At 38.6% G+C, this 12261-nt stretch overlaps 1 protein-coding gene across 4 annotated transcripts in view; it reads right to left on the bottom strand.

Moving 5' to 3' along the window:
- Nucleotides 1-938: 938 nt before the first annotated feature.
- The window catches only part of ash1l (ASH1 like histone lysine methyltransferase), a 54478-nt gene continuing 43155 nt past the window's right edge, over nucleotides 939-12261 (bottom strand). For 3 of the 4 annotated variants that reach the window (XM_087294712.1, XM_087294713.1, XM_087294710.1), the window contains 7 exons: nucleotides 12145-12231; nucleotides 11857-11947; nucleotides 10163-10301; nucleotides 8877-9049; nucleotides 8595-8761; nucleotides 6144-6624; nucleotides 943-3190 (listed from right to left, as the gene is read on the bottom strand). In XM_087294712.1, coding sequence (XP_087150838.1) covers nucleotides 3099-3190; nucleotides 6144-6624; nucleotides 8595-8761; nucleotides 8877-9049; nucleotides 10163-10301; nucleotides 11857-11947; nucleotides 12145-12231 — 1230 coding nt within the window. In that variant the 3' untranslated portion in view covers nucleotides 943-3098. Of the gene's footprint in view, nucleotides 3191-6143; nucleotides 6625-8594; nucleotides 8762-8876; nucleotides 9050-10162; nucleotides 10302-11856; nucleotides 11948-12144; nucleotides 12232-12261 lie in introns of all 4 variants that reach the window. The other variant, NM_001346407.2, reaches the window with a different exon arrangement.

Genomic DNA, 12261 nt, shown 5'->3' with positions numbered 1-12261 from the left:
CTCATTTTTAAAAATACACATAGATGTATATACACAAAAAAGTGTATTTAAAGGATAAAAATATACTTTTACATTTGAATTTGTATAAAAATATAAAAACATGAACATGGGATTTCTACACCAGCATTAGTCCTGATAATAACTTCTAAAATGTGTTAAGACGAAGGATTTTAACCCTTTAAATAAAAAATTGTTTATATAATTCATAAATAGATGACGGTGCTGACAAATTAATTCAAATTAATACAGCAAAATTAGGGATCTTTCCTAAATTGATTAACAAAAATGCAAATGAATACATAATGTCATTCTAGGTTACGTCACGGTGGCAACAGCATGACAGTAAGAAGGTTGCTGGTTTGAGTCCTGGCTGGGCCAGTTGGCATATCTGTGTGGAGTTTGCATGTGCTCCCTGTGTTGGCGTGGGTTTCCCCCACAGTCCAAAGACATGCAATATAAGTGAATTAAATAAGCTGAATTGGCCGTAGTGTATGTGTAAATGCAAGATTGTATGGATGTTTCCCAGTGTTGAGTTATGGCTGGAAGGGCATCTGCTGTTTAAAACATATGCTGGATAAGTTGACGGTTCATTCCGCTGTGGCGACCCCTGATTAATAAAGGGACTACACCGAAAAGAAAATAAATGAACTGCATTAACATCAGTATGTGAAATCTTCAGTTCTGCTGATAATTAAAATGGAAGTAATTCAATTACAATGTATATATTTAGCAAGTGTCGAGTCAAGTGTTTGTAGTTCAAATGATGGTAGACAATGTCACTGAGCTACGCAATAGTTAAAATCCACTTTATTTGAAGATGTATTGACCGTCCATACAATTAAAATACGTTTTGTCTGTATACCTGGAGTAATAATGGTTATGACCTAGTAAAGAGCGGCATCACAGATTCTCTGCTAGATGTATGAGCAACAAGCAAGTATATTCACAATAATGTAGTGCTTTTTATTAAAAAACAAACAAACAAAACAAATAGAATATAAAACGAAGAAAAAAAAAGTAAAAACCAACAGCATTTTCATGACTTTATAATTACAAACTTTGAACCAGAGTGGAAGAAGTTTCGACAAACTGTACACAACATCACAAAATGCCTGCCAGTCTGTCCATATACAATGCTTGCATCTTATTTTGTGATTGTCTAAAAAGAACTAAACAGATCACACGAAAAACACACAAATACAAGAAATACAAGCATTATATTTATGACCGCTATCACAAAAAAAAACAGAACAATCTTTTTTCGTTCGAAAAAACAAAAAGGATTTAAAAACGACAACAAAATTTAAAAAAAAAAGGAGATTAAGAACATGATATCGGCTTGACAGCTTCTTTTTTTCCTGCCAAAATATCACTTTACATTTTTATGTTGGTTTGTTTTTTTAGTGTTCAACACTTTGCAGCAAAAAACGAGGAACATTATATCTATTTCTCCTCGAAAACGTAATAATAATAATTATAATAATGTTAATATTAATTATTACAGTGACAGGTGCCAGGTTTGGGGTCACTGCGATGTCCCCTTCAAAACAAAAAAAAAAACATCCATTCTCCCTCTTCGCTCGATTCATGTTTTGGGGTAACAAGACGGTTTCAGAAATTCGAAAAATTTGTCGCGATTATTAATCATGATGTCTCATTCACTTCTCGTAAAGTTACAAATCGCATAATAATAATGATAATAATAATATAACAATAATAATAATACATATAGGGCTGAATCCTGTACAATACAATACACAAAATCCATTATCAAGATATTGCTTTTGGAGACATCTCTCACATTTTTCCGTCTGTATATATACATAGCTTGGCACTATACAACGCTCATTCCGTTCGTTTGTCAGTTTTGTCTATTTAAGGGATCTGAAATTATAGCTGACGCATTAAGGGCAGAAAATCTCATTGTGATTTTTGTTATAAACATTCTCCATGGCATCCTGAAAGGCCGTTAAAATAAGAAACGAAAAGCCGAAAATGAAAAACATCGACCCAAAAACCTCCCACCCTCCCTCACAAGCCACTCACAAAAAATATGACGTCACATGATACGATAAATCCTTGTGAATTCATGAATTAAACTGTTAATTAACTGCTGTCGAGCCCTTAAGTTCTTTCCTCAATCATATTTATATTATCCGAATGGGCTCTTTTTCTGTCACACACACACACACACGCGCACACTCAACAAACACCGTAAATAATCTCACACACTACCAAAAAACAAAAAACGTTCAAGATAATGGCATTCTAAGGCGTTATATAAAGCCAGCGCGCCTCCACTGCTAGATGTTTGTTTTGTTTTATTTTTCGAGCTGGTGAATTTAAATACTTTTCGTTTTTTTTTTTTTTTAAAGGGGGCGGGGCTGGCAGCCACTCTAACCAATCACAATGCCCACGATAACAGAAGCGAAACATTCCAGCCCAGTCCTGAAGTCCCGAGCTCACAAATATGAACCGTCGTGCTCCATTCCTAACGTAATTACAGTATAACCAATAAAAAAGAAGAAGGTAATATACTTATTTGTTTTGCTTTATCGTACAGCATTGATCAATACTGCGTTGAGTGTTAGTGTGTCTCATCCGTACATCTCGAATGATGTCCGTGTTGTTAAAAGTGCAGTTAGCCAACGTTCTTTCTCAGGTCTCTCTTTCTTCCCAGTCTAGGGGGCAGCGTGTGTGTGTGCGCTACACTGCACCTCCTCCTATGTTCTTTGTTTTAAGTCAATCCCGCTTTAGACCACAAGGTGGCGCTGGTCTCCCTTGTTGGTTTTGTTTTTTTCATTTGCAGCTGCAAGAAGGCTGAACGTAGTACCGTGCCTTCCTTTACACAACTTGGGAGAGGCTTGCCCAGTGAATTCGAAGTTCACTTATGATTCGTTCGATCAATTTAGTTCCTATGCGTGTACTTTTGAAGGTCGACGCCTCTCGGATTGCATGTCCTCAGTACACGAAGCTTGGGCTGGTCTCTCTCGGAGTTTCTTCATGACCGCAAAATATAAATATGACCGTGTCTTCCTAGATGTCCACTATTCTCTTGCTCCTCTGCAATGGTGCCGGGCAGAGTGTGTTGATGTACGTTACTTTCTGCAAATGAATTCGCTCAGTCCAAGCGTCCGTCTGCGAAGGCGACGACCCGAGCCTTCCTCAAGAAGATACGTCACATCTATCGCTGCACGGGAAACAGAGATAATGGAGGTTTGGGTTAGATTTGTTGCAGTGTATGGATAAAAGAGAAGCCTTTTAATATAAATGGTGCTTACGATGTTAGAATTATGTTTGTGATTAATTTTTTATAATTTAAATAATTTTTTTTCTTCACAATTTTCTAAAAATGGTTTACATTCTGAAAACTTACCATGGTTTTACTACAAAGAAAAAACTACAAATAAAACAACATGTTTTTGGTGGTTAAACCATAGTGACCACAAATCAGCTCATTTTCTGAGAGTGTGATTCAACGTGGTTACACCGATTTCAATTCAGCAAACTATTTTTTAAAAGAGTATTAATTAATCTAAAAAGTAACTTGAGTTACATTTTTTAAAAAATATAATAAGTAATAATGTATAAATAATAAAATTAGTAATGCGTTACTTTACTCGTTACTTAGAATTACAGTATAAAATAAAAATAAAATTAATTTTGTAATATTAATTACAAAAAAAGTCTTACACATTTATTGTCTGTTTTTATCTTATATATATATAAATATATATATATATATATATATATATATATATATATATATATAGCTTTATTAGATTTTAGAAACATAATAATTTATTTTATGTTTAAGCAGTAATTTAATTAGGCTAGAAAAAAAGACGTGACTTAAAAGGAAGTTTACTCAAAAATAGAAATTCTGCCACAATTTACTCATCCTACATTCATTTCCTTCTTTTGAACAGAAAACAAGACATTTTGAAGAAAACATACAGCCACTGACATCAACAGTATGTTTTTTCCTATTATGAATATCAGCGGTTGCTTTTCTCTAACATTCTTCAAATTATTTTTTGAATTTTGTGTTTAACAAATGATAGCAGTCATAAAAGATTAAAACTACTTGTGTGTGAGTAAATGATTAGGATATTGTCATTTTTGGGTGAACTATCTCTCAACCCTTGTGTACTGTTCAAATTGACTACCCTTTCATTATGTTCGGGCTGTTTTTGCCCCATTGACTTCTATTATAACCACATTTTTTTTCATTGCAAAACCATGACAGCATATAATCATGCATTCCTGATTCTTGCACAGGGCTCGAAATTAACTTTTTTACTTGGTAGCACCGGTGCTCCCAACTTCAAAAATTTAGGAGCACCAGAAAAAATTTAGGAGCACCAGAAAAAAATTAGGAGCACCCACCAAAAATGATCGAGCACTGCTGCAAATTGTATTTTAAGGGACTTATTGTATTTTAAAACAACATCAATTAGGACTAACAAAAACCAGAAACAACTATAACTAATGCTGAGATGACATTGATATTTGTCTGCAATAATTCCAAAATGAATGTCGAATTATAAAATATTAAGGATGATGAAAATGACAATAATAGTAACAATGAATTACATTTCTCACCATCATGCTGCCTTAAATGTGCTTGAATGAATTATGAAAAATAAATGTATAGTTTGCATCAATTAAAAATGAAGCATTGCAGTAAGATATTTATTTTGTACTGCTATTTATATATGCATGTCAGTTTAATAAATAATATTTCTATTACAAAACAAACAAAAGATTATAATAATAATAAATAATAATTAAATTCAAGGCTGAAAGCTGCAAAACAGTCATCAGTAACTAAATAAAAAATAATAATATACACCTCAAGGAAGAATAGAAAAAAGAAAGTAAGTAAAGTCTCACTTCTATCACTCTTTAAAAAGTTTTGGTTTCAGTTTGTGTCAATTTAAATGTTCAGTCTGAGATGATCTTCATGTTTCTGTGTTAGTGGAAAAGCTGGCGAGTCAGCCGGCCAAATATATGAGCAGGTAGAGCAGGATTTTTGCGATGACCACCGGTGCAATACCGCTGTTTGTTATGAGCCGCGCATTTTCAGTGTAAACTTAGTAAAGGCGAGCTTCTTTGGCGATGATATGTACAGTATTAGATTTGACTTTTAGCGGACATTTGCGCTGAACACGCAGTGAATGCAACGCATGAGATTCGGGCGCCTTCTCCGAAAACCCGTACTTGATTGATCTCAGCTGCCCGAACAATATTCACCACGTCATGATCGATCTCATCTGCGCCTCAACTTTAGGTGGGGTTTGCAAACCTGTGTGCTTTAAGTTTTCACTCTTCAGCCGTTTGCATTTCCCGTGGTCATAAAAGCTTCTCTGTCATCTGACAGCGGAATACCTTGCGTGATTGACGGCTTATAAAAACCAATATAGAGGCAAGGAAGAGCAATTCAGCACGTTTTTAGAAAAAATCTAAACAGGTCGCACTACAACCATTATCTGCAGTCGCACTAATGCTCCCAGATATATTATGAGGTCGCATAGATTAATTTTCGGGCGCATATGCGACCAAAATGGTCGCAATTTCGAGCCCTGTTGCAGGTTTTCCCAGTTGGGAAGAAGTAAAATGTGTCATTTTACTGAAAATGTGTCAATCTTGCTGTTGATCATCAGTTGGCAGCATTAACCCTGCAGATAGGCCTGTGCAAAAAAAAAGTTTCTGGCTTTTATATGGAGTTAAATAGCAGATTATGTTTTTATTTTCTCAAACATATCGAGGTAAATGTGCGAAGACCTCTTTTTGCACTGTAGCTGATGATAAACAGTAAAAATCACAAATTTAACCTCTTACCAACCTGATTATATGGTGTCATGGATTTGCAATCAATACATTTCATTATAATGAAAGTCAATGGGGCAAAAACAGCCCCGAACACAACGAAAGGATAGTTAATTTGCCCAGAGTTTATTGTTAAGTATTTTAAAAAACCAAAACATTTTCCCAAAATATGCATTAAAATAAGATTTCTCACCAAAAATCGTTCCATTTGCTGAAGCACAGTGAACGTTATGGACAAATTAAGCCATTAAAATCACCCCAGAGTGAATAAAAGCAAGTTTACAAAAGGACTCAAATAATGGCGACCTCACCGTTCTTAGTGGGCGCGCGGTGCAGCAGGTCGAGCAGGATCTTGTTGAGCCGCTCTCTCTGCGCTTCTCTCCTGCCCAGAATGGCGGGATGAAGAGGAGAAGAGGAGATGGAGGAGGAGCACTGTGCGTCTATGGGCTCCTGCGCTCCTGCTTTCTCTCTGCATCCCTCCTCCTCCTCCTCCTCCTGCATCTCTCTCCTCCTCTCTCTGTCCTCTTCCTCCTCCGCCTCATCCTCCTCTCCGGCCGTCCTGCTCTCCAGTGGCGAGGATCTCTGAGGTCTCGGAGTGCTGGATCCCTCTTGAGCGGCCTCCGCGTCTCCTTCTGCTCCTCGTCCTCCGTCCTCGTCTCCTTCTCTAGGGAAGCTGGAGGACAGACGCTCGCAGGACGTGCTGGAGGATGATGGTTCTTCATCTTTGGGCCGCTCGCTCTTCCAAGCAGAGCGTCCGCCGTTCCTCTTGTAGTTATCTGGAACATAGTGAGGCTGCGGGGAGACAGAGAAATAGACTTTTTCAAATTATTTATATTAAAATTGTATTAATATTGACCATTTTCACATTTCTGTTTATTCATTAGTGAAAGTCGTCATAGTTGGGTAAACTGAGCGTGCATTCACACCTGTGAATCGATTCAATTGTTCCGAAACAGGGATTAAAATTGTTACATCGTTGCTCTTTGCTCTTGGTGCGGATCGCTTTCACACTGCACTTTTCGCACTGAGTCCTGCTCAGTTGTCAGAAGAGGTGGTGGTTTGGTGGTGTTTGACAAGGTGCGCTCGACATGTCTGAAGAGCGAGGAAAGATGCGGTGGGGAGGGGTGAGAAGGGTGCACGACGTAGCCTATTAGAGGACCGGAAGTGAGACGCGAGATTACCGGGAGATTATCATTCGTTTGCGGGCATCCGGAGACTCGCGAACCTTCCTGCCCTGCTTATAATCTCTCTCTTTATATAGCCGTAAGCCTATTACATATCCATAATACACTGTGATGTAACCGCGCTCAGATCGTATCGCTTTCTCACTCCAGAGTTTGTTTCGATCGAGTCGAGACCACCTCACTCAAGCGATCTCGGAGCGATTGGTTTGGCGCGGATCCGAGAGCGATTGGCGGTTTCACATATGCCAAATGAACCGCGCTAACTGGGCAAACGAGACAGAATACTCAAACAAAAGTGTAGGTGTGAAAGCACCATTAGAGCGCAGTGAATAGGAGAGTATGACAAATAATTTTTTGTAACCCTCTTGCTGAAATAAAAGATAAACTCCATGATGGTGTTATCAAGACTTTCAAATAAAGAAAAATAAATTTGAGAGACTGATAACGACAGCCAGAATAACATCAAATTTACTGTCCTGCCCCCATAGACGCTGCATTAGGACGCAAGCAACTCGCAGTGGCAAAGCAATAAGTGACCAGGTTGGTGTGCCGAGCGACGCAACAAAGTTGAGAATCATCAAGAGCGACTTTCTTGAGCGACAGCCGATATGAGCACCAGTACAGCTCACATGATCTTTTCTCAGCTCACTCAGAGGCCGGTTGATTTCATGCTGTATAGACCTACACACAGAGCTGGAGTGAGACTCTTTTTTTAGCCCTGGAGTTTCAGGCCTTAGACCGGCCCACCTCAGTTCACCACTGACTATATTGAAATAACATCATTTTCCAATTCATTTCTAATGAAACTATCACGTCTTTTTCAAAGACACAGCTGCTTTAGAACTTCAAATGTTTTTCATAAATATGAGAACATTAAAGGGTAGCTAAATCTCCAACACTATTCTTTAAAACAGGGGTTCCCAAACTTTTCAGCCCGCGACCCCCAAACTGAGAATGCCAGTGACTCGTGACCCCCAATATTCTCTGAGGTGGTGGTTATAAATACAGAAACCTTGTATGCAATGACGCACACACACCAATAGGCCCAAGTCTATTCTTTGTTTTTTTTAATGTATGTCAGTGCTGTTAATGGGCTAGAAAGTTTAACCTGGTATTACAAAATCTGCTGCATCTGACAGTATTGATGTGTCTTTAGTATAATGTAATTACCCGAGAAGTTGCAATCCAATAGAACTAGTAACTATAAGCTACTATAGTAACTATATAGTTTATAGTAACTATAAACGACTATTTTTTTCTCATCAGTAGGTTATTGATAAAATACAGTAAGTCTTAAGGTTTAATAAAAATTAATTGATTTTTGAAAATCACCAGGCAACCCCCCTTCATTGTCCCGCGACCCCTCGGGGGGTCCCGACCCCCACTTTGAGAACCTCTGCTTTAAAACATCACAATGTTCTCTTCTGCGATATCTGAATATACAGTTGAAGTCAGAATTATTAGCCCCCGTGTTTATTTTTTTCCCCTATTTCTGTTTAACGCAGAAAAGATTTCTTCAACACATTTATAAACATAATAGTTTTAATAACTCGTATGTTTATTTGGGATTCTACTCACAGAGAAGTCCCTCTTGGGCGTCAGTCTCTTGGGGAAGTGGTTGAACGCATAGGGCTTGGTGCACACTGGGTAACGGTTGCGGTGGATCTTGTAGAACAGGTGTGCGGATTTATCCAGCCGGTAGTCGCAGATGTAAACGTCCTGCTCCTTTACCCCTTTTGGACGACCTGAATCCATTAGAAAGAGCAGCAGGAATTAGCATGCAAAGCATATGGGGAGTTTCAGCATGTAACACCTGCTTCTTGAATCTTATGTGAAAGTTGTGTATGTGTGAAGTCTCACCCTTGCAGTATGTGTAGAGGTCCAGCACGCAGCAGGTGCCCACCACGGCCTCCAGCGGGATGATCTCATACAGAGGCACTCGAAACAGCTCGTTGTGGTAGAAGCGGCGGGAAGGGGAGTGATGCGTCTCATGAGGACGGAAGTAATGATGACCAAATGCAAACCTCTCACCTCTGCAGACATGGAGAAAAGCAAGATCAAACTTTCAGCATTCTGTTAGTGCGCTTTGATACCTGCCTCCTTTAGTTTGGATGAATCACAATAGAGTCAGTTTTTTAGTGCTTGGTTCGGTTCGGTTCGTTTGGGCAGGTCCAAACAACTGAACTGAGACCTGCTTTAAGAGATTGTCACAATACGTTTTCAAAAGAACACTGGAGCGGTTTATTTGTGGCAGGACTGTGATCTCAACTCAAACCTAACTGCAAAAAAGTACTGCGCATTTTTGGACTAAACCAGCTCCTGTAGTTAGCAGCAGTGTGTGTTATTAGATGAGGGGAAGTATTTGTTTGCATTGCTTTAGAGCAGTGTTTCTCAACCACGTTCCTGAAGGACCACCAACACTGCATGTTTTGGATGTCTGTCCCATTGCAGGTCTTTCAGGTTCTACTAATGAGCTAATGATCTGAATCAGGTGTGTTTGGTTAAGGAGACATAAAAATGTGCAGAGCTGGTGGTCCTTCAGAAACGTGGTTGAGAAACACTGCTAGCAACAGCTCCATAGATCCTAAAGTAACTTGCGATGCGCCTTCACCGATTACGATGCATTTTAAAACAGTTTTCAAGCTGCATCCTCTAAATGTTAAGAATAGTTTGTCTGAAGTGATGCATACTAACTATATAAGTGAAGTGCGCCTTGTCAAGTATAATTTTAACCATACTTGAAATTGGTCTTCTGCTTTTGACCCATCTTAGTGCACATACACATTTTGAGTGAGGAGTGAGAGCACACACACAGTGAACATACACCCAGAGACTGCCCGGGGAGCAATTAGGGGTTAGGCTGCTGCTCAAGGGCACCTCAGGTGGGTATTGAAGATGTAGAGAGTGCAGTTTATTCAATTCCTGCCAGCACCGGGAACCTTTCGATTGCAACTCCATAACCACTAGGCCACAACTGCCCGTAATGATGATAAAAATTTTGTTCAAATCTAAACTAAATATTCATGACAAAATGTGTTAGACAAAATGTTTCTCTAGAGTCAGTAAGGATGTCAGCATTTGTTTGTGAATGAAGTCTGGACCTGAAGCACAAAACGTGAAACACTGTGAGTGTGTGTGAATCTCACTTTTCATTCTTCCAGAGTTTCTCGATACGGAAGATGTCCAGTTTGTCTCTGTTGATGTGAGACAGGAGGCGGTATGACTGACGCACCGGCTGACCTTCTGTTGTGCGTCTGCTGTCCCGCATGAGGTACACACAATCGCCTGCAACACACACGTGCAAACATACATTAATACACATGCACGTAACTATCAGAACACATTTGAACCAAAATTGTACAACAAATACTATATTTATTTACAATTCTTCATTGGTATTATTTGATTAAAGATTGCAGCAACAGAATTTTTTTTATTAAACAGTATTTATTGCTTTTTTATTGCAATATTTTTAAATGCAACTTTAAAAAAAATTTTTTTAGCATAATTAAATCAGACTTCAGTACTATGATCCTTCAGAAATCACTCTGATAGCTGACTGAGTGAAGGCTGGTTTATACTTCTACGTTGAGTGATCGGAGTGACCCAGGCCACTTGCCTTGCGCGTTGTCGTGCATTTATACTTCTGCATGCTGTTTGCGTTGCTCTGCAATAACACTTTCAAAACACTAGCTGGCAGTAGGTTTTTATGTTCCTCTGTGTCGAGTTTCTCCACTGATGTTGTGTTTTTTCTGAATGCAACATTACTGTACAAGTGGCTCAAACTCGCTCATTCAGAGACAGGAACCGGCTGATGTGCAGCAACATTAATTATAAGGTAAACAAAACAAAAGTTTCCATCAGGAACTCCTTCACGAGACTCCACACTTGTAAACAGTCGCTCAATCGGACTTGTGGCTCTCAGCGCTGCCCACACTCGTCACCGCTACCAAGCCGACCAATCATAGAGCTTGCACTATGCATTGTGACGTGTAGTTACATTTTTTTAAGGTGCGTGTCAGCGTCGGCGTAAGCCACGTTGAGTGCTTTGCGACCACACAAAAGCTGCAGCTTACCATACGTGTGTGCTTGACGCAGAATTATAGATCAGCCTTAAGGTTGGGTATCGTTAAAAGTTTTTCTATACAATCCACGCCAACATATGGTGCAGTAGCACGTCAGGGCATCCCGAGTTCAAATCCCGGCTTGAGGGACATTTCCCAACCCTACTTCGCTTCCCATCTCATTACTGTCCTGTCTCAAAAGGCCAAAAATAAATCTTTATAAAAAAGTTTTTCAATATGATATCAACATCATTACTTTGCATTCAATACCACTATCTGCACTATACTTACAATTTTGTAAACTTAGTTTTAACAAGATGACATAAATAAAGTTTTCTTTGTGTCAAGCTCTGAAAACAAAAACTAAATGTAACAAAACAATAAATCAGTCTAAATAAGGTCAAATAGATTCCCTTAGCAGTTCTTCCTAAAAAAACATGTCTTTTTTTCAGGAGACAGACAAGCTTTCCATCACAGATCACTTTAATGAATGATTTTTTTTATGTAACAATGTATCAACAAAAGTATCAAACAAAATATCCAGCTCTAATTATCACTGTTGAAACAGAACAGTACTGATTAATATTTCTCTAAAAACATATTTTATGTACTTTTTGTTAAAATAAAAAAATAACCGAATTTATTTGAAATGGAGGTCTTTTGCAACATTAAAAACATATTTACTGTCACTTTTGATCAATTGCTCCATAAAAGTATGAATTTATTTACTCCAAACTGGTGTGGATTTAAATTCACAAACACACAAAAACACATACCCTGATGCAACAGTAAGTCATCGCGAAGCAGGCATATGTAATAGATGAATCCTGATTGGGCATAGCTGGGTTGAGGCACCATTGGAACCTCCTGTTGAAGCACGAAATGCATTAGAGACAAAAAGGACAAAAAAAAAAAAAAACAGCTTTCAAAAGTTTCCCAACTTCCTGAGATCTTAATCTTGAAGTGACCTTTACAATGTTGTGATAAGAGACCATATGGCCGCTCTAAAAACAGTGAGAGAGGAAAAAGAATCGTAAGGTTACACAGACTGAAAGGTCACATACTCTGTCCACTGGACGAGGGTCACACTGTTCACAGAGATAATGCTCCACATCCGCCTCCAGACGCATACAATCACAGTGCTGCCACACCTGACAGACAGAAATAGACACAAACAACAT

The sequence above is a fragment of the Danio rerio genome, chromosome 19, assembly GCF_052040795.2.
Source record: "Danio rerio strain M-AB ecotype USA chromosome 19, GRCz13ab, whole genome shotgun sequence".
NCBI lineage: Eukaryota > Metazoa > Chordata > Actinopteri > Cypriniformes > Danionidae > Danio > Danio rerio.
Note: the sequence above shows the minus strand (reverse complement) of the source record. Positions and strands in the feature narration are given on the sequence as shown.